The sequence below is a fragment of the Euwallacea similis genome, chromosome 22 (assembly GCF_039881205.1).
Source record: "Euwallacea similis isolate ESF13 chromosome 22, ESF131.1, whole genome shotgun sequence".
NCBI classification, from domain to species: Eukaryota; Metazoa; Arthropoda; class Insecta; order Coleoptera; family Curculionidae; genus Euwallacea; species Euwallacea similis.
This window is the reverse complement of record NC_089630.1, coordinates 1,814,734-1,841,308: the sequence shown is the minus strand read 5'-3', so window position 1 is coordinate 1,841,308 and position 26,575 is coordinate 1,814,734. Positions and strand designations below refer to the sequence as shown.

At 35.3% G+C, this 26,575-nt stretch overlaps 7 protein-coding genes across 14 annotated transcripts; 4 read left to right on the top strand and 3 right to left on the bottom strand.

The window, feature by feature from the left end:
* The first annotated feature begins 151 nt into the window (after window positions 1-151).
* LOC136416206 (fas apoptotic inhibitory molecule 1) lies at window positions 152-3,836 on the top strand. Its single transcript, XM_066401276.1, has 4 exons — window positions 152-297; window positions 2,286-2,490; window positions 2,965-3,193; window positions 3,530-3,836. Exons 2-4 carry the CDS (start codon window positions 2,347-2,349, stop codon window positions 3,733-3,735), a joined length of 579 nt encoding a protein of 192 aa, XP_066257373.1. The 5' UTR covers window positions 152-297; window positions 2,286-2,346; the 3' UTR covers window positions 3,736-3,836.
* A 36-nt stretch (window positions 3,837-3,872) lies between these two features.
* On the bottom strand, window positions 3,873-8,071 carry LOC136416205 (uncharacterized). Of its 6 annotated transcripts, XM_066401273.1 has the most exons (5): window positions 8,003-8,071; window positions 7,593-7,768; window positions 7,418-7,507; window positions 7,139-7,365; window positions 3,873-5,787 (listed from the first exon to the last, which is right to left on the bottom strand). In XM_066401273.1, the coding sequence occupies exon 5, from the start codon at window positions 5,586-5,588 to the stop codon at window positions 4,866-4,868; it is 723 nt and encodes a 240-aa protein (XP_066257370.1). In that variant the 5' UTR covers window positions 5,589-5,787; window positions 7,139-7,365; window positions 7,418-7,507; window positions 7,593-7,768; window positions 8,003-8,071; the 3' UTR covers window positions 3,873-4,865. The 6 variants fall into 6 exon arrangements, 5 of the variants coding, with proteins under 5 accessions (XP_066257370.1, XP_066257371.1, XP_066257368.1 ...); XR_010752677.1 differs by lacking the exon at window positions 7,139-7,365 and having other exon boundaries at window positions 3,873-4,313; window positions 4,378-5,787; window positions 7,418-7,768; XM_066401274.1 differs by having other exon boundaries at window positions 7,206-7,365; window positions 7,418-7,768.
* A 171-nt stretch (window positions 8,072-8,242) lies between these two features.
* Window positions 8,243-13,182, top strand: LOC136416199 (venom carboxylesterase-6-like). Of its 2 annotated transcripts, XM_066401261.1 has the most exons (11): window positions 8,244-8,429; window positions 8,482-8,630; window positions 8,685-8,796; window positions 8,849-9,034; window positions 9,090-9,275; window positions 9,357-9,719; window positions 9,776-9,960; window positions 11,044-11,194; window positions 11,253-11,376; window positions 11,570-11,764; window positions 13,049-13,182. In XM_066401261.1, the coding sequence occupies exons 1-10, from the start codon at window positions 8,375-8,377 to the stop codon at window positions 11,757-11,759; spliced, it is 1,701 nt and encodes a 566-aa protein (XP_066257358.1). In that variant the 5' UTR covers window positions 8,244-8,374; the 3' UTR covers window positions 11,760-11,764; window positions 13,049-13,182. The 2 variants fall into 2 exon arrangements, with proteins under 2 accessions (XP_066257357.1, XP_066257358.1); XM_066401260.1 differs by lacking the exons at window positions 11,044-11,194; window positions 11,253-11,376; window positions 11,570-11,764; window positions 13,049-13,182 and adding exons at window positions 10,196-10,346; window positions 10,402-10,537; window positions 10,587-10,847 and having other exon boundaries at window positions 8,243-8,429.
* Window positions 11,881-13,355, bottom strand: LOC136416203 (uncharacterized). 2 transcript variants are annotated; one of them, XM_066401268.1, is made up of 7 exons: window positions 13,207-13,355; window positions 13,029-13,146; window positions 12,809-12,970; window positions 12,522-12,755; window positions 12,335-12,466; window positions 12,111-12,279; window positions 11,881-12,057 (listed from the first exon to the last, which is right to left on the bottom strand). In XM_066401268.1, the coding sequence occupies exons 1-7, from the start codon at window positions 13,353-13,355 to the stop codon at window positions 11,969-11,971; spliced, it is 1,053 nt and encodes a 350-aa protein (XP_066257365.1). In that variant the 3' UTR covers window positions 11,881-11,968. The 2 variants fall into 2 exon arrangements, with proteins under 2 accessions (XP_066257365.1, XP_066257364.1); XM_066401267.1 differs by lacking the exon at window positions 11,881-12,057 and having other exon boundaries at window positions 12,076-12,279.
* Window positions 13,356-13,993: 638 nt separating this feature from the next.
* On the top strand, window positions 13,994-16,572 carry LOC136416197 (NEDD8 ultimate buster 1-like). Its single transcript, XM_066401259.1, has 10 exons — window positions 13,994-14,186; window positions 14,244-14,503; window positions 14,554-14,755; window positions 14,806-14,963; window positions 15,061-15,257; window positions 15,311-15,472; window positions 15,552-15,690; window positions 15,745-15,976; window positions 16,024-16,156; window positions 16,276-16,572. Exons 1-10 carry the CDS (start codon window positions 14,070-14,072, stop codon window positions 16,455-16,457), a joined length of 1,782 nt encoding a protein of 593 aa, XP_066257356.1. The 5' UTR covers window positions 13,994-14,069; the 3' UTR covers window positions 16,458-16,572.
* Window positions 16,573-16,804: 232 nt separating this feature from the next.
* On the bottom strand, window positions 16,805-26,339 carry LOC136416321 (cilia- and flagella-associated protein 44). Its single transcript, XM_066401435.1, has 33 exons — window positions 26,286-26,339; window positions 26,069-26,220; window positions 25,852-26,014; window positions 25,656-25,801; window positions 25,440-25,603; window positions 24,936-25,390; window positions 24,479-24,721; window positions 24,302-24,421; window positions 24,050-24,244; window positions 23,725-23,995; window positions 23,565-23,676; window positions 23,395-23,508; window positions 23,237-23,336; window positions 23,005-23,191; window positions 22,770-22,942; window positions 22,580-22,722; window positions 22,363-22,524; window positions 22,005-22,194; window positions 20,436-20,624; window positions 20,251-20,384; window positions 20,052-20,193; window positions 19,794-19,990; window positions 19,495-19,732; window positions 19,051-19,439; window positions 18,861-18,999; window positions 18,623-18,816; window positions 18,294-18,570; window positions 18,055-18,235; window positions 17,913-17,999; window positions 17,637-17,856; window positions 17,331-17,583; window positions 17,110-17,275; window positions 16,805-17,058 (listed from the first exon to the last, which is right to left on the bottom strand). Exons 1-33 carry the CDS (start codon window positions 26,337-26,339, stop codon window positions 16,916-16,918), a joined length of 6,093 nt encoding a protein of 2,030 aa, XP_066257532.1. The 3' UTR covers window positions 16,805-16,915.
* On the top strand, window positions 20,828-21,978 carry PI31 (Proteasome inhibitor 31 kDa). Its single transcript, XM_066401269.1, has 4 exons — window positions 20,828-21,016; window positions 21,083-21,507; window positions 21,563-21,689; window positions 21,741-21,978. The coding sequence occupies exons 1-4, from the start codon at window positions 20,884-20,886 to the stop codon at window positions 21,899-21,901; spliced, it is 846 nt and encodes a 281-aa protein (XP_066257366.1). The 5' UTR covers window positions 20,828-20,883; the 3' UTR covers window positions 21,902-21,978.
* Window positions 26,340-26,575: the final 236 nt, after the last annotated feature.

Genomic DNA, 26,575 nt, shown 5'->3' with positions numbered 1-26,575 from the left:
CATTTAAATTGGGACATCTAATAAGACCTGAACCCCAAACGAAATAGAGGTCTTGCGAAAACTGTTTATTTTTCCCTTTCGAGGTCAATAAAACGTTTCTGCTGGCAACCCCGATATAAACATAAATTATTTCTCTTCAAAGTTGGAAAATGCTAAAATCTATTATCAATCAGTCGTTAACTTGATGTTAAGTTAAAATTTATTAAGGTCAATCGATACTCAATAGATGGTTATATAGTAGAACTGATATACCACTGATTGTGTGCACAAGTGTTGTTGGGAAGCTTCACTTAATTGGTAAGTGGGCAAATTTTTTATATTATAATACTTTTACCAACTTGTTGAAAAACGTACACAAATATATAAAAAGATATATAGGTTGAAATTTAACAAATATGTTTTAAATAAATATGGCATTTTACCTTTAACTGAAAAAAATTAACTTTGATAATGCAATAAAATTAAGGGGCTAGCCCCAAATAGTTGGCAAAATTGAGGGAAAAATGCATAATGAAATTATTGTATTTCCGAAAAAAATGTAATGTATATCAAATGGACTAATCAAAATTTGAAATTTCATGGTCAATTAAGAAACTTTCTTGTCTCTTGCTTTTTTTTATAATTTTACAACTATTTTCCAGTAGTTTGAAATAGTGCCAGAAAATTATTTCCAATTTTATTATGATTCTCCAGTATGTATTATAAAATTTATACAATATACCTAGTCATGAACTCAAAATTTCAATGTTTTTAAGGGTTCCATGTACTCATTTGTTCCAAATACTAACTGGAGACTCATTGTAAAAATAAGGCGATTATTGAAATTTTTTTGCAAATTACTGAAAAACAACTAACTGAAATGGTAGAGAGAGACAAAATTATTAGAGTACACACAAAAAGTTTCTAAATTGCATAAGGAATTTAAAATTTTGATTAGTGAATATCAATAATATACTATAAAAAAATTTTGGAACGGTAACCGGCTTGAAAGATTACTTAATACAGACTATTATAAGAATTGTGTGCCTCAAAGTTAAACCAAATATCTCAAAAATAGGAAGAACTGTAAAGGCAAAAAGAAAAAAAATACGAACATTTAGCATTGTGTATGTGTGTTAATATACGTTTTTCAAATAATGTTTATTCATAAAGTCCTCGACTTTTCAATTTTCACGTGTAGATTCACAGGTTAAAACCAAAACATCCTGTATACCAAGTGGTGTCATCTACCTAATAAAATATTAGGATTAATGTGTCATACGAAAGTTTACGGTTTTCTGTATACAAAGTGTCAAGTTTCAAGTTTTTTTGCAATTTTGCCTATAGGTCTACTATACTAAATTAATATAGCTATTTAACTAAATATCCCTTAGGATTTAATCCACTAGACCGATCAGGTTTTTTTACCTTCCGTAACCTTTCATAGAGCGCTACTGACTGTTTTGTTGGAAAACTTTCCTTAGTTTTTAAGACAGAAAGATATAAGTTTAAAAATTGCAAAGACAATCACAAAGTGAAGGCGAATAAGGAAAAAATGTTAAACAGGGTATTTCAAATTCGACCCTCACCATTGGAATCTCGAAAACTAAAGGAGATACGAAGAACTTTAAATGGGGGTAAAGTTGCACAATCTAGCCCTTGATCAAATACCATTTTTAAAATTTTAATTTTCTGAGTACTTCCGAAGATATCCGAGAAAACTAAAAATTGGAGAATCCATTATTATTTTTTTAGCTTTATTTGACAAGGAAGGTTAAATCCGTAAGCACATTTTCATTGCTACTTTTTCTCAGCTACACGATGACATATTCAGATTTGCCATCCGACGTTTCGCGTTTCGGCTACCATTATCAACTTTATTTTTTCATGTGGGCGCCATATTGGATTTTTCGACAGAAAAATAGTGCGTTTCATTCTGATTTCATTAATATACAACTTCTTATAATTTACTTTTTAAAAGCCGAAATATTTTAATAAAAAGAAATTTTACATAGTTGGCCTTGACTTCATCGGAAGACTTTCTCTTGTTTGCGCTATATGATATAACTCCTCAAACGAGTTTAGAGCGTGTGCAGATTTCCAATGAAAATGAGCTTCAGAAATAAAGGGAAACGAAATATATTAAGAATTTATTACTTTGACAGGAACGGTACGAAAACAGCTCAAATAAATTTTGAGTTATGTATATCTGGAAAGACAACTGCCGCATAAAACATTATTTAAAACTTTGAATGAACATTTAGCTGAGTTTTTTTTCACTTTAATTCACTATTTCATATTTCCAGCTAAAAAATCGCATGACGAATTACATTAAGCCCCATTACCTAACCATTACCTTATTTCCAAATGCAAACTCTACAAAAAAATTCTGTACAAGATCGATCTGACCTTGTTGCATACTGGAGCGTACCCCTTCTTGATGGAGTTCATATTGTAGAGTTTGAGCATGGAACCACCACTGGGAAAAGGGTTTTAAGATTGGATGGAAAGGTTAGTTCCTTTTTCATTAAATGTTATAAGAATAATTTTTTGTACTCTTTACTGGTTACCTTTTAATACAGAAATATCTAATACGTAATGATCATAAATTAAAGTTATACAGGAAGGTAATTTCCAAGGATTGTAAGCAATTTTTCAACATTTCTTTGGCGGTTCATATGGAAAACACCCCCTTGGTAACGTTACTTGGATTATGATGGTTCTTCAATAAGGCCTAAAATTTAAAAAATTTCAAGTATGTTCCATTGTTTACTACTCCAAATTTCTGTCTTAACTGCCAAAGTATGTAACTGGAGGTCACGTCTCGTAACTTTGCCAAAAGAAAAGCTTCCGCAAGAACGGTAAAATAAAGGCACAGCAAGATTCCTTGGAAATTCTCTTTTGTACAAAGTTTTAGATATTAATAGTGTTGCGCCAGTATCTAGGTATGGCTCCTTACTTTAATAATAACCTTTTTACTTTCAGGAAGTGTTTCGCAAAGAATGGATGTTCAAGCTAGTAGGCGATATAAAATTCACCCTTGGACAAGAAAACGTAAAATGCGAATTAAGAGTTGATCCCATCCCACCTTTCTCGTTCTCCTACACATTGTGGGTGGATGGAAAATCCATCGAAAAATTTGCAGAGAAACAACAGGAGTCAATGAAATCCTGGAGCGTTGTAAACAACAACAAAAGATTTGCAATTGTATTGGGTAATGAGATATTTCTGTCACTTACTTTTAGATTAATTTAAAAATACCTGTACTTAAATTATGAAATGCTCCACATATTACTTCTTCGAGTTTTCGCAAAACGGGTTATTAAAAACTAAATTATTTATGTGCTGTTAATTTTAACATCAAGCTATAAAAGTATTAGAGATTTTACGCTCTATCTCTTAACCTAATTGTGGCTCTTTCCCTTTAATTGGTGACACGCATATTTAAAACCTCATCGAACCGTAAAGAAATATTTAATTATTATTTGTAATTATTTATTTAAATATATTTCCGACAAGAACGTTACAACAATTTGAATGCTTTTTCTAGCTAAACAAACTCTAGAGGTTTGGGTAAACGGACAAGCTATAGACGTTGAACGAGACTTCGTTGAAGATGGAACTGAGATGAAATTCATGATAGATCAGGTAGACGCCATCATAAGATCAGCATCGAAACAAGGAAGGAAAGAAATCGTCTATAAGTTGTATGTAAACAATAGACTTGTCCTAGACGATTCCAATAATAACACATAAAACTTGCTTTCATTCTTCAATTTTACTGATGGTCCAGATTAAAGGTAAAAGGTTGTGAAACTGTTTGCTACATAAAATTTCTTAATCTATTGGTGAATAAAACTGTTATTGAATAAATACTTCTTTATTTTCTTGCGATAAGTTACAAAGTAAGGAAATTACTTATGGGTTTCATATTATTTGTTCGTCTTCAAAACAGGTCAGGGTTAGATGTACAAATAGGCATTGCGCAGTCGGCTCAAACAGAAGCATGCCGACTTTTTTTATTTCAAATGGAACCCTGTATATCTTTTTACTTAAACCTATATACATTATCTTTTTTGGGAAAAGAATGATGAGCCGTCACAGAACAACTCAGTCTCATGATTTTTCTATATCTCAGTAACAAACTATTTGCCGACATTTTTACTCAAAATTACATTCTTTATTTTAAGTTTGATTTTAGACATTTACAACTGAGATACAATGTATCTCTGATGTTAGTACCAAATGGGATATTTTATTTTAATATTGTAACAATATTGACATTTTGTTCAAATTTTTTCTATGTCGAATTCAATTTCAGTTTAGCATATTACCTAAAAAAAAACACTTTAATAAACCGCTCTGTATATTAATACTTTTTCTATTTAAGGGCCTTACCTACGACATCCTATGTCTGACTCCTCTATATACTTCAAATAACATCTATTAATACTACATTGAATCTAAAAAGACTTTAAATCTATGGTGGTTAAAATATTACTAATCATTAACGAAAAAAACAAAGTTAATTAATTCTTATAGAAAGCTGGCCTGAAACAAGTTTACACATTTCAGAAACAAATATTTTTGTTAGCGGTATCTCGCACGAAAAGACATTTACAGGTGAGAAATGTGGCCATTACAACGATTCAATTAATTCGAAACTTATTGAAAAATGCATCTATTGACCATTAAACGATCGAATGTTACGAAACTTTTTTATTCAGTTTGGGAGTTTTGATGCAATCAATAGAATCACTGCAAAGTAAATTTATTTGAAAATTTCCATTTTGTGATTTTATATTACTTTCTTCATATTCACTGTACCTATTTCAACGTAAATATAAGTATATATTAATATGAATCGAAAAATCCAAAGCTTAGACTTAATTTTGAAAATAATAACCCCCACAGAGAGAACAGGATATTTTTTTAGGACTGAATCCAGCAGAATGCACATTACGTTTTCTCTCCCTTTCTCTCAACTCTGTAAAATCAAAAATTTTCTTTACAACATAAGTAACTAGATATTGCGAAATTTCATTTAGAACAATAGAAGTAAGACTCTGCCCAGAAAAACTGTTTGTAACTACATGCTCGAAGAATCCTGCAACTCGCTTTGCATAGAGGGGATTGATTTTTTTGAATAACGGATCATTGTACGTCTCATCTTTAGTTTCTTGAAATTGTTGATATTGCTTCTCCCAAGCCTCAGCCTTTTCACTGAAAAACGAAATTACTATGCGCAGAAATTCGCTAAATTGCGTATTTTTTGGTATGACCACATCAATTTCGTCTATAAAATTTTGAGATATTTTAGACAAGACATAATTAACACTCTGCTGAACGGCAATGATGACTTTGGTTTTTACATCGTTGTTACAAAACGCCAACAATTTAATCGTAAGATCAACTAACTGGATTATATTTATTTCTGATATATCGACCATAATATCGCGTAGCACCCTATCTATAGCAATTGTAACAGAATTATTGGGATTAGATGACCCGATTGGTTGTTGAACTAGTTGGTCTGGACCAAGAGTAGTAAGATAAATTTTAGTTTGCATTTTGTCGAAATTAATGAATTTATTCATATCTACTTCCATTCCACCAAAAGTAATTTTACCACCCTCAGCGGAATATCGTACACCGGCTTTATTTAAGGTCTTAGTGTTTCGCGTTCATGCTACGAAAACCTCGTCCTTGTTAGGGATGTTTTTGATCGCTGAAATAACCTCCGCTTTTCCTCTAACACCATCTCCTTGAATTTTTATGGTTTCTTTTAATAGACGATTGAAGGTTTTCCTGAAACGTAAACTTACTGTCAATTTACAACGAGATTTGCAACTGTGGAAATTCACTATGTATTTAGTAAGTTTACTTTGGTAAGTTCTAGCGTTATTAACACTAAAAATACATCAAAGTAAAAATGATAAATGGCCTTATATTCAATTGGCATAAATAGTTACTCCAGTATTAAGTGTAAAATATTGTCAAGTTTAAAACAAGTGCCTAATACAGTCAGGAGAAAACTCAATTACTTGTAAATTAAGTGTCACGCACAATGTTTAAATGTCAATCCTATGCTAGCAATGCTATGAAGCCATGGAATAGCTAAAGCAAAAAATAGAGCAGGAGTGTAAATGGCGGGAAACTCAAATTTAATGTTAATTCTATAACCTATTCCTGAGTAACGTTTCTTCGTGGAGGCATCACGAATACTTAACTAGTAATAATCTAAGAATGAATAAACAATAAGATAAACACTATCGGGTACTGGCGAAAACTAAAAATGTAAGATGCCTAGTTATGTTACGTGTTAAATGAAATACCTACAGATATTGTGTAATATTGTTAAGTACATATTTATGAACATTTTTCTAAGAAATTTCAGTAGATTAAATACACTAAAGCAAAAACATTTCAAAAACTTTAAATCAGAACACGGACAGTGACAGTTTTCAGATAATAATAGCATGTAAAATAAAGGTCAAAAATCCAAAGGAAGCCTCAACTCAAGTTGAGCTGACATAAGGAAAAAAATCCTTCGTGAAGTTCACAGTCATTGTCGGAAGTATGCCAAGTGCATTCGGCGAATATGTTGAACTATTCACAAAAATTGTGCAATTCGATGCACTCGGCATACGGCCATGAACAATTGTCAACTCCTTCCTAAAAAAAGAACAATCAAGTTAACAATTATGGTCACTAAAGTTTAATTATCACATAAGGCGACGCGTTCGAAATAAAAGGCCGGGGCATGTGGCGTCATCAAACGTAGGCGTCGTTTATATTGTGATTTTTTTGAGGAGAGCTCTTTTGGAATTATTTTCCTCTTTCAAGAATGTTTTTATTTTTTGGAGAGCAATTAAAATTATTTATGACAGAATTTGTTTACGATATTATGAAATTCTCTCCCTGCTATAAAGGGATAATCACTGTTTTCATTTAGATCTTAAATTACATTAATTATGGATCATGTATGTTATCACATTAACAACAAGAACATTGTTTATTCCCATTTTTTCAAGATGTTTCAAAGGTTAAGCACGCACTTATCAGGTGATTACATGGTACAGTACTAGTACGTAATCAAATGATGATTTAATGCACTTTCTAAAACACCTACGGATATTTAAAGAACTTTAATATTTACCGTGCATGAGAAAGCGATGCAAAGGGAAATTATCAGCAAAGAGAGCAAATAAGAAAACGTAGCTTACTGGATTGCTATTCAATGGAAAAGTGCCATTAGATGTAGGTTAATCTGGCAAATATGAGGTAATATTAATGAACACCTTTGCCACGTTTCTTCAGATATGTTATATCTAAGTATATCGCATACAGATGATACGAAACGTTATTGTGAGTGTGGAAAACGATCTAAAACTGAGCAGTAAAATCTAGCGGCATTTTTAAATTTAAATCTACTTACGTGCTTTGCTGGTTATTTAACATAGATGTATGACGCCGCACCACTGCCGGAATAATGGCAATAATATCTAATTTCAGGGTTTTGCACCATCTATAAAATTGCTTTTCATTGATATAAACCGATTGATTCGATTGTTTGCGATTATTTTCAATAATTCCGAACCAGAGTGGCTTACCTTTGGTATAGGTCAGACTTTATTATTATTATTAAAGACTCTGCAATGGCTAAATGTTACCGACATCACATTGGAAGTACTCTTTCTCACAGCCCTCGATGTGCCGCAAGAGTTGGAGGTTCGTCGCTAAATAACCTGATTTTCTATAGATTTGTTACAGGAAACAAAGTGACATTCTAAAAAAGAATGCAAACTACAGAGAAAACTATAAATAATGGCAAACAAAAGGATGATCAAACCGCGGAGTTGCATTACTAAGTTGGACCTCGATGGATCGCATACAAGACATGCACAAAGACGTAGGTCTTGTTTAATCTTATTTTATTATATTCAAATCTGTATTCACCCCAATACGCAAAAACTAGTAATATCCGCTTCTTAAATCAAAATCTCGCTATTTATGCATGTACCTCTGCTTGCTAATAAGTTATGTTCGCCAATAAACTATTTAATTAATCGAGTGATTGATTGAAAACCATCATTAGAGAAGTAGTGGTTATGAATGTAAAATACTGCATTATTTAAAAATAACGTCTTATTTATACTGCCTGTCGTAACATCTCTTGCTGATAAAGATAAATACCTAGAACAAACAAACATTCCCCAATAATAAAATTATCTCTATTGCAGAGTGTTATTCTTCTACTTCCATCATTTACATACCAATTTGTCTTGTATACATAACAAAGTTATTAATCGTTTTTGTTACCAGCAGGATTTTCGCTACTTATAACTACCTATTCAGACACAATTACGTGTAATTACCAGAGAACGCGCTTAAGATGACGATGACCGTCAAAATTCTAAGTGCCATAGGGGTGCTTTTACTAGGACGAAGTAAGTAAAATTACACTAACTTTCAAAGAAATAATACTAGTTATTACTTAAGGTACTTATGGCGACAAATCACAACTAACAGTAACTACCCCTCTGGGAGTCATCGAGGGATATGTGGGACACTCGGTGAATTCCCAGCCCTTTTTGAAATTTGAGGGAATCCCCTATGCGAAACCCCCAATTGGGGATCTGAGATTTGAAGCAAGTTAACTTAATAATTTGAGCATTATTGCCACGTAACGATTATTTTGCTAGGAACCTCAAGATCCAGAACCATGGAAGGGAATATGGAAAGCCAATGTGCTAACAGGTTGCATGCAGTATGATCACTTCGCGACAGATTATAAGAAAAATTACGTTGTTCATGGTAAGATAACCTTTTAAATATTTCGAAAATTTAAAGATTTCTTGACGAACAGGTGACGAGGATTGCCTTCACCTTAATGTATATACCCATACTACCGATCCTCAGGCAAAATTGGACGTCTTAGTCCATATCCATGGAGGAGCCTTTATGTTTGGTAGGGGTGCAAGTTATGGACCTGATATAATAATGGACAGACCCATTGTTTTCGTCAATTTTAATTACCGACTTGGGCCTTTAGGTTATTAACAACAATATTCATCCTCTAAACTCAATTATAAAAATTGTTTTAACAGGATTTATAAGCACTGAAGATAACGTTTTGCCTGGCAATGTGGGCCTAAAGGACCAGATCAAGGCGTTAAAGTGGGTGAAGAAAAATATTCATTTATTTGGGGGTAATCCGGACTCTATAACTCTTCATGGAATGTCTGCAGGGGGTGCCAGTGTCCATTTGCACTATTTCTTGCCAGAATCTAAGGGTAAAAGAAAAATTGCATAATTCCATAAACGGCAACAAATCACCACTCTTCTGTGTTATTACTAAAGTGGACCTTTTTTAGGTTTATTTAAGCACGGTATGTCCCAAAGCGGTTGTGCCCTCAACCCTTGGGTATTAACTGAACGGGTCAAAGAGAAAGCCTTGAAAATTGCCAATCTGGTAGGCTGTCCTTCAACAAGAAGTTCAGAAGAAATCAAAAAGTGTTTGAAAAGCAAACCTGCACGACACATTGTGCATGCAGTCAAAAAACTGCAGCCCTTTTTATACAACCCCTTCAGCCCTTTTGGCGTGGTGGTTGACGGACAATGGGCTAAAAAGCCGGTGTTACCGGAACATCCTTATAAGCTCCTCAAAGAGGGTAAAGTCTTGGATGTTCCCTGGATGATTTCTTATACAAGACATGAGGGGCTGTATCCCGCTTCCGGTACGATGCAATCCATATTCTTGTGATAATATTATATAAAGAATTTTTCTCTGTAGAGTTTTGGGCCAATGAAGAACACTTAAAAGAGATTGATTCCAGATGGAACGAGCTTCTGCCATTTATTTTGCATTATAATGAAACTCTCCCAGCTGAATTGAAAAATAAAGTGTCGCAACTGATTAGAAGGCAGTACATGGGAGATAAGCCCATAAATAGGGAAACTTTTGCCAGTTTTGTGGATGTAAGTTGATTAATTTTTTCTCAATTAAACGCGGTCATAAAGACGATTTGAAAATCATCGGTAATAACTACTAATTTTGTATAGAATAAAGGTGATAATATGGCTCATTATGTGCATGACGTTATGTAACTAATGTGATCTACAAAACTAAACATTAATACAATCCACTGTAGTCATTCTCATCGTAAGTAATATTTCCTTTGATAATTGATTTACTGACCATCTATTATTGCAGATATTTAGTGATAGGTTGTTTGTCTCAGGAATAGAGACTATTGCACAACTACAAAGCCAAGCGGTGAAATCAAATATTTACTGTTATCACTATAACTATAGAGGAAGTTCTAGCCTTTCAGACCTTATTTCTAGGTCGGACACCAATATTGGTGATGAAAAACACTCAACAACAAAAAGTGTAGTTTAAACCAAGTGTCTTTATAGGGGTGTCGCATGGAGACGACACAATTCTAATTCTGAAACTGGAAGTGATTTTTCCACAATATGAGTTATCTACTGAAGTTGATAAGCAAACTTCCAAGCTACTGATCGATATGACTACTTCCTTTATGGAGAAAGGGTATATGGGTATCTGAGGCGGAAACTCTCAATTGTTCATAGTTTTTCAGGGCTCCCAACATTTCTTCAAGTTGGCCGCCAGTTCCTAAAAATCCAAAAGATCCTTTTGTAATTCTTCTCATAAACAAATTTGATGATTTGGAGTTGTTGTCCAACCCTGGTGAAGGACAATTCCAGTTTTGGGACCAAATTCCCTTTGAAGAAAACAGACGTTTATTTATTTCGAAAGATGAGTTGTAAAGAATGTTTGTTAAAATAGATTATTCTGTAATTTTGGTACAATAAAACCTCTCTTTCCAGCTCTTTTCGTTGATTTTTTGTTGTTTTCTTAATTTGAATGAGTTAAGAACCCTTCTAGGAAAGTACATTGCTAATTTTAAGTTCAAATCTGCATTATGAGTTGCCCAGAAGGATTCACAAACTATTCATCAATGATTTCCCAAATAGTTGAAACCATTCTATTAGGATCCACTTTACAATAAACTTATTTCTGTAATCCATTTCTAGATCCTGAGTGACAGGCTCTTTATCGCAGACATAGAGACCTCTGCGACTCTTCAAAACTCTGTAGTGTCTTCTAACATATTCAGCTATGTGTACAATTATCGAGGCAATGTTAGTAAGTCCCAAGGGCGAATAAAGTGTGATGCAAACATTGGTGCGTAATATTGAACGCATTTCTTCAATTTATTCACACAGAAGCGCATTCTTTCCAGGTATATCACATGGTGATGACACGATTTACATTCTTAGCACAGAGTTTAACACACGGAGCACTCAGAGTGATGCGAAGATGGGAAATGTTTTAATTGACCTTACCACTTCATTTATGAAATTCGGGTAAGGAAATTCCTTGTACAATAAAAGGGAAGTGGTATGTAGGTGTCCTTACATGAGCAAAAAGTTGCTGTGGAAACGTGCAATTCTAAGGTAGTCAAAGCCCTCTACCTAAGGGCCATATGTAATTTGGCATTAAACGCACATTGCAAGTATGTTCGTTTTGGAAACAAAAGTTTTTGTTTTTCTTTTTAAGAAAACCGAACATCACAGAGTATTGGGAGCCTTTTAGTAAGCAACTGAGGGGTTTCTACCAATTGCGAATTTTGGGTCCTGAGAGCTTCGAAATGGAGCGCAATGTGCAAATTGGGCAAAGTCACTTCTGGGGACAGTTGTTGTTTGAAGAGAATCACAATTTGGAAGGGAAATTCAAGGAAGAGCTTTGATATTGGTAAGATACAGCCGGTTACCATTTAAGAAAAACTATTAGTACGCGATGAATCCTAAACGTAGAGCATTTATTAAACAATTTACAGTGTACCGTCCACCATCTGCTTAACAGATGAATTGACCCCGGACAATCCTTTAATACTTTAAAGCCTAGTTAAGGTTTTCTAATGATCACCTTTCATAGTTAACTGATACTGTAGGTTACCTAAGCGAATTGAAATTCACTTTTTCGGAACTGCTCTAACTCGACGTTTTCCCAGTGTGATTTCTCCGGCAGCTTACTTAGAATCCTAAAAAGCAAAATCCTTTAAAAACCAATGACTAAACTTAAAGAAATACTTTCTTTTTGACTTCTCTGTAAACGGATAATTCTTGCTCATTAATTCCATTATTTAGCACGTCCAAATTGTAGTTTAGGAGCGTTCTATTATTCATACCAATCAAGATTGTATCCGCAACTGATGCTTTTTGCAATCCCTCATAGACTGCTAATTTGCCCAATTCTACATTATTTGCCTAAAAATTATACATTTATAGGACTGTCGCTGGCTATTGAAAGCTCTATACCTACTTTGCAATATTCACTGGCAGCCTTGCAGGTTTGTTTAATATCCTTGTCGGCAGGATGCCAACTTGGAGGACCATTATTGGTTAACAGCCCCATGGAATTCACAGCTGCGTTTATAATGCCCACATTTTTAGACTAAAATGAGCTTGAACCTCATATTAAACTCTTATTTAAAGCTTACATTACTTGCCCTCAAAAATGACACATATTCGTCCAAAGTGTTATCAACCATCGTTGACCTGCAGTAACTCAGAACAGTGTCTATAGGCACCTCACTGCGCTCAATACACTCCTTAAGGTTGTTTACTGGATATCCAGTGATGCCTATATGCCTGGCCTTTCCAGATTTCACAATTTTCTGCACTGTGGGTAGGGTTTCTTTTAAGACAGTTTCTAGTGAGGGGGCAAATTCTATGTCATGGACCTATACTTAATGAGTTTTATGAAGGTCGAACTTTTAGGTTTTTTTATGAGTACCTGAAGTAAATCTACATAATCAAGTTTAAGTCTTGTTAAAGATTCATCAATGCTCTTTAAAGTGCGGTCAACGCTAAAGTCGAACATTTTTTTGGGGTCTTTCTCATATCTACCTACTTTGGTAGCGAGGTAATATGCTTTTCTGGGAATTCCTTCTAGACACTAAAATCATATTATTTTTCATGAAAAATGAGACATATATTATATATTTTTTACTCACTAAACCCAAAATTTTTTCAGATTCTCCGTGACCATACCATGGACCTGTGTCGATGAAATTAATTCCAGATCTAATTGCTTCATAGATTGTTTTCTTGCATTCTTCAATATCATAGTCGCTAAGGAATGTATATCATAAAGTAGTTTAATACATGCTTATGTGTGAATCAAATAAATACCCATAGAAATAAGAGAATCCCCCAGATCCCAAGGATATCCTGCTAACTCTCATTCCAGTATTTCCCAGAGGAGAATATGTCATTTTTCGGATAACAGTTTCATTATGGAATCCTTCCACGAAGGTCTCTGGCAAAGCCATCTGGTACATAGATGTATACCTACTTCTTAAAAAGCTGGTCGATATATAGTTTAAGGTACACGTAACTGAATTGATTGTTTATGTTGCAGCTTTTGATAGCCTTATCGTTTAAGTACTTGTAAAGTAAACGTGTTTTTTGGTCTGCTGCAAGGTCAAAATCATGGAGTTATTATTTGAAGGAATATGGTAATTTAAATCATATGTGAGTTATACTAAAAACTTATAGTAATGAACTGGGAAGCGCGCTTTCAAAACAAAAGAACTCTTGTGACGTCACACTCCTTTTAGGTGCTCCTTGTTTTTTGCCCTTAAAGTTAAAGGGATTGATAATACATATTATAAACACTAACAAACCCTATTGCCAGATTTATTCAACAATTTTTACATTTAATTGGAGTTTTCACAATTCCATGAATGATTTAAACTTTTAAGCGCCTTGCGATATTTATGTTAAAAAAAGCACTCATTTCATGTTAATTTTCTTTATTATTTTTGTTTCACTAAATATATAGAGAGTATGAAAAAAAGATAAAAAACAAAACATTTACCTTGATTTTTGAATTAATAAAATGAGCTGGCAACAATGCCACTTATTTGACATTTTTGTTGCCTTTGACATGAAAGGTTAATCCTTTGTTTTTGTTTACATATTTAAATGACTATTCTTTTTTAAAAAAAATCCACTTCACTTAAATTTTCCTCAGTTCCTTTGTATCTCCAGCAATGGAAAAAGAGGATTTCTTAATACAAATTCGCGACAAGATCAGAAAAGACTGCGTAAAATTGTGGCTCCCCCCTTACTACTTGGAAACCGATGGAGTCTCAGAACCGGACGTAAATGTAAGTTTCTTCCAGCACATTTTAGATTAAAAATTAATTTTCTAAAACCTTTAAAAGAATTTAAGCAAGTCTTTAAGTGAAGCGTTACAGTTTCCTTTAGACATATGCACTGACATAGTCAAGGAGTTGCAACTAAACTCATTAGAGAACCTAAAACGAAAAACTCAATTCCAAGAATCTGGTGTTGCCACCCTTAAAATAAAAATAGTAGAACAGGGAAAAGCACCAACAATCCTTGTCAAAGAAGTCATGTTGACTTGCAGGAGTTGTGATTTGAAGGAGATTATTTGCCAGGAAATTCCCATTTCTCCTGAAAAGTATTTTTAATTCCCTTCCAGAATAATCTATTGAAACCAGCTTATTACAGACTAAAACTCATAAGTTGCGGGAAAGTTTTGATTAATACAGACTCTCTTATAACTCAGGGAGTAAAAAATGGTCAGCAAATACTAGCAATAGTTCTTGCTGAGAGCCTCGAACAAATACAGCAAAATGAGAACAAAATAAAAGCATTAGAAACAGTTAAAACGGATTCTAAATTATTGGCAATGGATGACAACTATATGAGGGTATATTGTTCTATTTTGTTAAGTAGATAGAGTTGATTTTAGAATTTTAGTTGGAGGATCAATATGGCAAAGCCATAAAAATTCCACAGACAGAGAGAATAACTCTAATTGTAGCTTTGACACTACATGAGAAAGGGAGGGCTGCTTTAAAAAGGGAAAATTATTCAACTGCCTTGGTATTTTTCCTTGAGGCAGATCATGAATTCAGGTATATGGAAAACCTGGTTTATCCCAACATATTTGTATGAAAATAAAATTACAACCCTGGTGGGTTTCCCTGTTGTTTCATGGACCTTTGCTTTCAGCAATTGCAGTTCTGAGCTTTTGCAATCAGTTGACAATTATGCCCTGTTGAATCTGGATATTGCTTGGTGTTATTTGTGTTTGCAAAGCTTCACCCACCTTCCTGAAGCCCAGAAACGGTTGCAAAGGTGTGAAGAAAAGTTCTTGCAAACCTATGGCCCAAATCTTGAAAGGTTAATGTTCATCAAAGGAAACACTGGTATATAGTTAGTTTAATTACTTAATCCATATATAAAACATTACATATAATAGGTAATGAGGCATGCCTCTTCACTAGGCTTCACCTATTGCAAGCCATAGTGCTATACCACCAAAACCATAGGGTTGAATCTCTGAATTTGCTGAGAAGAGTTGAAGAGGAGTTGAGAACTTTGCATGTTGATGAGCACAGCTTGATATCATTAGTGGAGCAAGGTAAAGTGTTGGTTTATTTATGAGGGTTAAAACTTCAAAACCTTCACAATTCCTTTATATAAAGTTTAAAAGCCTTCAGGGTATTCTGTGGCTGAAGCTAGGGTAGGACTAAGAGCCACTAATGGCGACGTAAATGCCGCTGCTAACTATATTCATGAGACTCGCCAGACAAGACTGGAGAGTCAGAAAGATAACTTAGCTCAAGAGCTTTTGGAGAAGTACTTTTGCAAAAACTACAATTTACAATTTATAAACATCAATAACTCTTCAAGGGAAAAAAAGAAACTGGGTAAATGCGCTGATGGGAAGCAATATGTTGATCCGAATTTTGTGAAAATCCTCGTCAACATGGGGTATAACAAGGAAGCAGCGCGGAGGGCTTTGAAGATGTGCAACAACATTATAGTAGACAGCATTCAATATATTCAGGAAAACCCCTTTCCCGGACCAAGCCAATCGAAGAGCACCGAATTTCTTGCTCTCGTGGATGATTTAGTGCCTCAGGTGAGTTTTCCCTTCAAATTTAAACAGATAAGTAGTGCTGACTGTAGTTGGTAGAAGCGGGTTTTGACCTGAGGATGGCCAGGTTAGCTCTGCTAAAAAATGGCGGCGATATAATCTTATCAACCGAGGAGCTGTTGGCCAATGATGGGATAGTTCCAGGGGACTTATCGGAATTTGATAGTAAGTTTAAAGTTTGTTATGAATAAAAATATCTAGAAGTAATCAGTTACCTACTGGCTTACCTTTGGAACTTGAAATTGCTTTGTTGCTCTCTGATTATAACTAGTTTATTTTTCTAGTCCATCAAGAAAGTATAGAGAAAATCAAACAGGAACAAATAGAAAAAAACAAAAAGAAGCAGGAAGCTTTCGATAGAATAAAAGACGACATATCGATAGTCGATGACGACTACTTAGATATCACCCTAGTGCAGGAAGAAATGTTCCTGAAACAGTATCTGTCTTTACTGGAGAAAAAGTAACCTTAAAGATAATGCGACATAAACTTTCTAGTGATGATACTTGCTATAGAATATGTTCAGTATTTTTGTACTGTTGATGATGTTTTCATTTGTTGTGTGGTTGTAAATAAGATTTTCGTATGCCTACATATAAATTGATTTTCCTATCGTTTCAATGTGATAACACAAGGCAAGTAAATAATTCTACTGAAGGAAAATGTATTAAATATAACTTTATAATAAAGCTATTGCGGAACATAAAGTCTAGTCAACTCAAGAGAAATTAATACCGAATTATTCCCCAACAAATTTTCAGAAACTTGTAATTTTAGTGGGTCTAAGCAGTTGAATAGATGCCTAATGCCTTTGAGATCGCTTTATTCAAATTATACTATTAAAACCGAATTGACATAAATAAGATTAATTCACTTGTTGCTCTTGGGAACGAAAATATACGAGAACGTGGTTGCAGCTGTAGTCTAATGCCCATAAACCCTTTCTAAAATCTCCTTAAGGATATCAAGTATGTCCTGTTGATCCTCTATGGATAACCTCTCGATCAATCTCCCTAGTTCCTTTTCATCCAATTCTACGCCCTGCACTGACTTTTTAATGGTTAGAGCTGCAAATGAAAATAATAATTATGCCATCAAGCGTAATTAAACTCAATAACCTATTTCATCTAAAGCTGAAGGGGAAGATATTAAATCCAAGGGTAAGTTGTCAATTAACCGCTCTAGAAACTTTGGAATCAAATAGTGAGGATCGTAGCATAGAACTTCCTTTAAAGTTTCTTCGAGTACGTCTCTAACGCAGACTTTTATGTTTTCGTCAGATAGCTATATTTATAAAATTTTGAAATTAAAGAATTGATTTGATTACCATATACCTAACCCGAGGTTCCTGAATGCTCATCAGTCTTTCAGCAGTCGTTTTAACGCTGATGCACTGCTCTTCATTCAATTCTTCTAAGGGTAGATTATCCGCAATTTTGTTGATAATTTCATAAATGCTCGTACATTTCATAATCGTTCTTAAAATCGAGTGAACGATTTGTTCTGTGGATTTTTTCCTTAAATCTTCATCCATATCCTTCAGGATCTCCTCCACTAATTCCCGTACCAAGTCTTCACTCTCTGAGAAGTAACTATAAATAACTCATGACGTTGATGATTTTTTTGTATGAAAATAATTAGGTACTAGTCAATAGCAGCTCCCTCCTTTATTGTTTCGTTGGTCAATCCCGGCCACATCTTATATGCTTCCCCCTCATCCTCATAGTGGTCATCGTCAGACTCAGTGATATATTCACCATAGTCAACAAACATTTTCTCGTTTTCTTCGTGACATTCCTTTTTCATTTCTTTTTCATATTCGAACTCTTTCACTTCTCTGCGGTTACGCGCCTCCTGGGCCATTCCTATATTTCCCTTCTTAACAGATTTTATGTAATATTAATCTTTAAAGACAAATTACCTTTACTTTTCAGTAACTTAATCTCTTCTCTCAGCTCCTGCAAAGTGCGGTTTTGCTCCTCAATTATTTCTTGGAATTTTTGTAAATCTTATTTATTGACGAATTTATTATTAACAGTTTATTTTTGGGTTAAAAAACTGACCTTTGGTGAAATCTCTGTGGACAGCCTCCATTTGCTCTACTCGTTCCCTTCTCTTGTCTTGAGTTTCCACGAATTTAACTAAGGTCTTCTTCTCCTTGCTGATAACATCCAACAGCTCCAACCGACGCGTATTGCCCTTAATTTCTTTAGCAAGCTCGTGTTGGCTAGAACCGATTTCCTTCTAAAAAAAATAATAAAATTAACAGGCTTTTTGTTAACACTGTGTTAATAATACGTGCCTGCCAGCGTTCAAGCTCAGCAATGTAAATCCCCTTCACATCAGCCATGTTAACTCTCAACTCATACACCAGTTTCTTCAACACCACCTCTTCAAGCTCGTTTACCACGTTTTTCTGGAAGGACCTCTTCAAAGCTGTCATTTCCAGCTCGTCAATATTCACTTCTTTGCCGAATTTAATTTTTAACAGTCGCTGTATATCTTGCTTTAGACACAACGCTTTTCTTTGCATATAAATGATGTCTTTGCGCATTCTTAGTAAATGCGTGAGGTAGTTGCTAAAGAGGGGGATTTACGAGAAATTTATTAACTGATATGTGAATATTTTACTCGTGTTTTTCTTGCTCCTCTAATGCATCATCATGTAGTGACTTCACTCGTTTGTAAAGCCCTGTTAGGGTACTTCTGGAGAAGACTAAGAACTCCGAAATGTCCATGTCTTCATTGCGAATTCGTCCGTATATTTGGGCCAGAGTTAAAACCACTGTGCACCTCACATGATTCAGTTTGGATTGTTTTTCTCGCTAGAAACTCAGGCATCAAAATATTTCATAATAATACAACTCACCCTGAAAGCTTCCAAGTTCTCCAACGATTCATTATAAGATATCTTCAATATTTCTAACTGTCTCGTGACCATATCAATTTCCTTTTTGGTTAAATCCAGTGTTATCAGTTCTTCTCTTTCAGCTTGTTCGATGTCATGTCTGAAAATAATCATTGAATTTATTTTGCAGAATCGCCCTTATCTAATATACCTTTTTGATTTTAATTCAACTGCGAAATTGAATAACGCCTGTTCACACCCTTTAGGGCACACGTTCAGATCCTGATTAATAAGTCTACTATCGTTGGAGTCGGTACTACTCGAACCGTCCTGGAAATCGGATTTTTCAGAGCTGGAGGAAGGCGATGAGGAGTTTTCCTCTGAAAATTGCTTTACAGGGTTCATTAAAAAAGGTTTAACAATACAAGTATCATCAGTCTTGACTTTCGGGGGTTTAAACACCTTCTTCAAGAAATCATAGAATTCGTTATTTTCCACTGCAATTCTGAACTTCTCTTGTATGTTCCTTTCATCGAACCTCAAGTTTTCCAATTTTATTTCCCCATTGGTCTCGTGTACTTTCAGAGAAGCGAGATTACTCTAATGTGCCCCAAATAATTAATTTCTGTGAGAATTATGATACACATACCTCTACCTCCATGTCGTGTACACGTTTTAACTCAGTATTAATACTGCTACACAATTTATCCTCTTGTTCCTCGCACCCTTTCAAAATTTGCAACTCCTCATTGAGACAGACAATAAATAGATCCATGAAATTGCCCTGAACCAAAATGGAAAGTCGCTCTTTTCTCGCCTGATAAATGCGGGTGTTAAATTCTTTGATCATGTCTTGCATCTCTGAAATGACCAGCTTCTGGTGGAGCAACACCCTGATGATAGAAGAAGTATTACTATTATTCCCTAGTTGTTTAATGATAGATTTTCATTAACTTATTCAAACGTTTAGCTCCCAAACAAGATTCAAATGGGGTGTCCAAGTTATCAGGGTAGTTCAACAGCTCCTCAAAGGTCATATCGGCCACTCTTAATACTTCTGTGTTCGGGATGGCGCCTTGGAAGAAGCTATCTTCGAATTTGGGGAAGGTTTTCGTTCTTATCACACGCTCCAGGTCATCCTCTATGGATTTCTGTATTGGAAAACCACGGATAAAACGAAAATGTAAAACTGAATTTTGGCGTTTTTATTACTTCAACGAACACTAACTTCTTCTTGAAATCATTCCTCTCGGTTAGGTTCGCATTTTCTTCCACGGGAAGAACTATTTTAACTTGTAACTTTTCCTCCGGAAATTCTGCGGGATTGTATGCGGGAATAGCTGGACCATTCTTCCTGATGTTTTAATCAATTGAATGGAGTAAAGTATTAATTTGGTGTTTTATTTAATACCTGAATTCCTCCGGCAGTTCCTCGTTCAGAAAGTTAAGTTTGCTCTGTTTCTCCTGGAGTTTCTTAATGAGCCGATACTTGTGATCACGAATATCAAAGACCGTTTGAATGAAATTGTGTCTTAATTCATATTGCTGGAAATCAATTTTGAAAATTTGTGGTTTTTGAAAAACTATTAACTCTACTTTTTTTCGGGCCTCTAATAATCTTTTATAGTGCTTAACAGTAGTCGCCCTATTTTCCGGAGACGCTCTGTAGTCTGGACTTTCTTTCAACTTGTAGTCGCCAAAAGATTCTTTAGCGTTTGCTAGGAATTTTTCGTCGTCAGGGTGGTTTTTGCCGGGGATTGGTTTTTTGGCCAAAAATTCCTCCCACTAATGAATTACAATTTAAAAATGAGTAACTAAGAAAAATAATTTTATAGACAATTGTAGTATCTTGTGGTGTTACTTCGAATTTCCGTCCAAGCCTTGAAATTCCCTTGATGTACCTGTCAAAATTCTCAAATATAAACAAACAAACCTAACCTCAAATCTCGATCAATGACAATACAATTTGAAATCCTAATAAACATTGTAAATCTAGCAAAAATTGGAATAAATTTTAGTGCACAAGTATAGTCTCTAAACGAACATGGCCTCAAGCCTTTTTGGCTGGGACCTGCTTTACAGCAGCGTCGAAAAAGACGTAAAAAACAATCAGGACTTGTTAGTCTGCCTCACTCATTTAGTGTTAGTCTCCAATGGCTTCAAATGCATCGGTTTAGGTAAGTTTGAGGTCCCTTTTCTGTTCAACCTTATCATCACTCCCAATTTTCATATTATTCCTTTAGGTGAAAGCAAAACCTTGGATGGCTCAGAACCAAAAAGCGAGAGCCTTCCTGGAGGTTGGAACGATGATTACGCGATACGCTACATTTACCAAGGCAGATTGTACAATTTAAAAGCATCTAGCCTTGATGACGGGATCATAATTAACTTGATTCGAGTGGATGAGCGCACTGTAGGTTTGGTGCAATTGAATATAAACCAAGTAACTCAAAGAACTGGTACTTTGGATGAAATGATTCCAGACAACAAAAGCATTGTTGATGTTATTAAAAAGGAATTAATTGATAAGGTTGTTGTGTCCACCAAAAGCAAGAGTGTTAGCAGCCAGACTGAACCACAGCATTTGAGAGACACTGGCAATACTTTAAGGGGCCTCCCAAGGGGAGTAGATCCCCTGAGAGGCCGGCCAATACCTCTCTCCCCCTTAGTAAGAAATTTATTTAAAATATCACAAAAAAAACTTCTAAATTGTATCTATGTAGGATCCATTTGATTATGGACGTTCAGATTTAGATCCTTTTGGAGTAGACCCTTTGAGAATTGCTCCTCGTATAGGCCCCCGAGGCGGAGGTGGGATGTTATTTCAACCTCCCAGAGGAACATTACCAGGTCATTTTTTAGTTGGGTTTGATTTCAAATTCCAAAGGTTTTCATTTATAGGTGTTGGGCCAGGTAATATGGGAATCCCCCCTAATTCACTGCCTCCAGGAGCAAGGTTTGACCCTTTTAGACCTCCTGAGAGTTTTCCAAATCCACGCATGCCACGCAGACCTGACAATGACGATTTCCCCCCTCCAGGTTATGATGACATGTTTATGTGAAATAAAGTGTTTATGGTCCCCTAAGGCTAAGTTTAACTATTCCGTTTTTTTGTTCGTTTATTAAACTATTATTGCGTTATGATGGTTTTAATTACATACTTACTTCTTTGGCTCTATGATCCCATTTCATGCGTCTTTTGCGATATTTCTGCAAAAGTCTCGTGAGTGTCGGGCCTAGATGGCAAGTTATGTCCTCGGGCTTTAAACCCCACAAAAAATATTCTAAAGGTGATTCAGTTTTGTCTATTTTAGATACGAATGCTTTTTGTTGTGCTTGTGCTCTTACTAGATGCCTGTTTATTCATTTAAATTTGTAACTGACCAAAATAAGCTTATCTTGGTTTTAAGACATACTCACTTTTCTATTATTATCCTTTCAAAATCTTTGCTTTTGTGGATAAAGGTGAAAATTATCGTGAATTTTGAAGATGTTTTGAGAGTATAAAATAATTTATTCTTACCTTCCTTTGCTCTTCTCTTCCTCCATTTTTTGCTCAATAATGTTCAACATTTCATAAAAGTTTGGCGATATTTTCCTTTGCCTCACAGTCATAATCGCGCAGTTTGGATCGTTTATCCCTTGCACCGTTAATGGGTGACCATCGCACGGATCAGTGAAATAACTAGAGAAAAGCTTTATTGCATGACTAGAAAATAAGTATCTAGGTGAACATTCACTTTTGCAACTTGGTGACTTGAATCTTGGATTTCTCCACTTCGAAGGCCAATTTTCTCTGAACGATATTCACTTTGTCGTGGAAAATTTGGTCCACGTAACGTGCCACAATATCGTATGGCTCTAACTGTTCCCTAGGAATAATCTAAACAGCAGGATTTTGGCTGGATTTTGCTTAAATATGTATCTTACTTGACTTGGCAGCAATTCCGAGTTTCTCAGCAGGAGCTTCTTATATCGATCTTTCAAAGTCTTTAAAATATTTCTAACTTTGCTTTTGTGCTCGTCTGCCAATTTTTGGATCTTATTCTCTTCGGCCTTCATTTTCACTTCTTCTAAGCTGAGCTTTTGGTCGGTTTCAACATCTATACAGGTGAAAAATTCTCGTTTGTTAAACACATGATTTTATCATATACAAAGGTAATACCTTCAACAATATTGCAGACATGATCAGCTCTGTAGTATCTGGAATACGTAACTGGATAGTCGTATTCTTGAGGATTAAACATGTATGAAAATATATTGCCATCGTGGCCACAACTGAACAGATACTTTTCGTCGTTGCTAAAGCATAATTTGGGCACAAATCCGTTTCGATTATCGTGCATTGTAATCTAAAATCAATTTTTAATACTCTACCTAATCAATTTCAATATTACCGAAAAATAATTGCTGAGATCCGTATAATCTTTGGGATTGGTTTTGTTAACTCTAATACTTCCGTCCTGCATCGCGAAAATTAAATATTGTTCATTGTGGCTGTTAAAAGTTAAATATTGTAATAAAAATTGAAAGGATTAATTATTTAAGGTCCTACGTGTAAACGTAGGTGCTGACTTCCATATCATCGGCCCCTTCCAAGAGGCGGAACCTCACTGGAACTGTGTCTTTTTGGTCAATGTAATATTCGTAAATGTACCCAGCATCATAACTAATAAATATTTTTCAGCAATATAAAAATTTGGTTGAATTTAGAGTATTTTTTACCCCGCCATTGAAAGCCATATAGTATTGTTACTGGTGTACTTCAACCAAATAATTCTGTTGGCCTCCTTGGGATAAAACAACGGCTCCAACTCCTCATCGTTCTCAGAATCAGCTAATAATTTCATTTTCACACTCAAAAAACTGAAATATTGCTACTAACCTAAGAAGATTTCCTCATCCATTGCGAACCCGGGGTTATCCTTCACAACTTGCTCCATGTCCTTTCTTTTTTTAACCAGCTTTTCCGCCTTCCTTTTCTGGATTTCCTTAATTTTAAAATCTCTCTTAATCTGCGATTTATAACTGCAAAAAGTATAGCATTGGGGCTGGAGCTCCATTCGAAAAGACACCCCTGTGTACGGTTGTTCTTCTGAAGGTAGTTTTATTTGCATCATGTGGCCGTGAAGGCACCCCACAAGAACTTCATTCTCCTGAAATAAAAATAATTCAAGTCATGTAAGGACGAATTTGAGGATTTTTTGTACTATTGAAGGATGCCAGGTTATGCAAGTAACAACGTCGGTGGTAGGGAAGAAGCCTATTGGGATAAGCAGTTTGTGATGACAACGAATGTTCAGTTTGAAGATGAATATGGTCGAGTCCTCTCCGGCTGTGACCAATATAGTTCCTTCGGAATTTAGGGACATTGTCGTAATTGGTTTGTTGTGGGGCTTAATTACCTGCATAAAATATTTATTTTTTCGATTTCAATTTCGACTACAAACTAATTTACTCACTTGTGACACAGTTAACTTAATTGCATCAGATAAAGACTTTTCATCGGGAATATGCAGACAGCACACTCTTACTTGCCCATCCCCGAATCCAGCAAGAATAATTTCCCCAGTTAAATCTATCTATAAGTTAATGAAGATATTAGTTTGAATGATTTTATTAATTTGATGTATATGCACGTTTTGTTTGATCCAGGTTAAACACGTTCCAGGGGCAGGGAAGGTATATTCAAGTGCCAACGTTTTGGTGACGTAGTTGTACAGGAAAAAACTTCCTAATTCACCTAGGGTAGCTATGTAAGGGCCGTAAGGGCAGGCGGATAAGTCCGTGACTTTGCCTCCATGGCACGTATAGAGACGTTCTGATTTCTGAGGGTCCTCGTTAGTATTCAGGTCGATGAGCCATATCCCACCATTACCATCCTGAATAATGAGTTCAGTTAAACTGCTCGTCCAACGAAATGTATTTAAAAAAAAACAAAAATTTCGGTATGATTTTGAAACTCAATTTAGAATGGTAAAATTCTTGACAATGGAAGAAATTTTAGTATTTTCATTGCTTTAACTGTGCTCGAGTTATTTGGTTCTACCAAATGTTATCTAATGAAAAGCTATTTATTCGACTATATAGACTTACTTGAGCAAACCAAAAGCTATCAGCGCCTTCACCAGGCTTCCTCTTCTCCACTGCCATCAATTTAATTCCGGGCGTATAAAAATCATAAGTGGGTTCTACAAGAATTACCCTATCATCGTCTGGAGGGTCTGCTTGGTCGATTTTCTCAAACCACCAAACTTTGACATGCCCATCCATTGAAACTGTCCACAATTCCCCATCCACGTAGTAAAACTGAACTATTGGGGCGTCGTGACATTTTCTCCGCAACGATCGGAACACCTCGAAGGTAATGAGACCGTTGTTCCAGACTAGAATGTTGCCCCAGGAACATCCGGATACCACCTTGGTGTCCGGCATGGGCAGAACTCCGATGATATCCGAATATTCAGTTTTCCCGAATCGCCCCAACTCTCCTTTCAGTTTCAACCCCGTGAATGTTGAGGTAATTTTCCAGAATTTGATGTGGGCCATTCCTTAATTTTTTCTTGGAAGAGATTATTGTGTTATAATAGCGCATCTTACCACAGGTGGTGAGTTGCCCAGCCACATAAGGGGAGAATTTTACATTGTAAACTTCATTGATGTGGGATTTGGTCCTTAAGAGAATGATGTGTTTTTGCCAATTCCATACAGTAATCAGGAAGTCGGGTTCTCCACTTTGGGACACCAGCAATTCGCCTTCAGGGCTGGGAAAAATTAATTGTGAACCTTTGAATGATTTGGCTGAAAACTGCTTACTTAAAATCTATATTTGCATAAGTCTTCTCTGCGCCCCCTTCGAGAACACATATAATTTCCAGGCTTGGCCACGCGTACATAATTATTATGGGGACTTGACCACATTCGGCCACAGCAAAATATGGAAATTCTGGATTCCTGTTTTTCTAGAAAAATTGCTAATAGATTATAAGCAAAACTTCCCTTTAAATTTTACTCTTATACGACCAATTCCGCCCCCCAGAGCGCTCCTCCGGAAAGTGATCTTCCTCTTAGGGACATCAAAAAAGTTTATAAAATTGCCGGATGAGAAGGCTACAGTGTTCTCATCTAAGACTGATAAATTGAAGTATTTAAGGCAGTCATATCCGTAGGAGAAGCTATTATAACTCATTAAGGATTTGCCTAAATTCTTTTAATTACAAAAAGGATACTCAAATTGCAGAATATCCAAGCTTAAAGTGCCCTCTTTGCTCACTTTCGGACCTGAGATAAACCGAGCGGAGTCGTAAACGCTTCCTTGCTTAATTTCCTCTTCGAAGTCATTACCTGTATGAATTTCAGATCCTTTCTTTTTAGTTCTTTCCTATGTACAAATATAAAGCTTAATGGGGTCTTGTTAAAAATAAAGTTTAATACGTGCAATGATACCTCAGTTTCAGTCTCTTTTGAAAGGTTCTCAGTTTCGCCCTCAGTTTCTGACATATTGTGGGTGAATGTATTAAAAGTTAAAAGAATTTTCTCCTGATCCACGATTCCCAAATGAAATTCAATATTACCATAGTTTCATTAATGAAGGAGGTTTGTTAAATCGATGTTCTTGTGCAGAGTATGAGCAAATATAGCCAGAATTGAGATTTTCTTAGTTAAACTTGATATACTCCGTTATTTATTAAAATTCGAAATGTTAGTAAAGTACTGGCAGTGTATTGTTGGTTGCC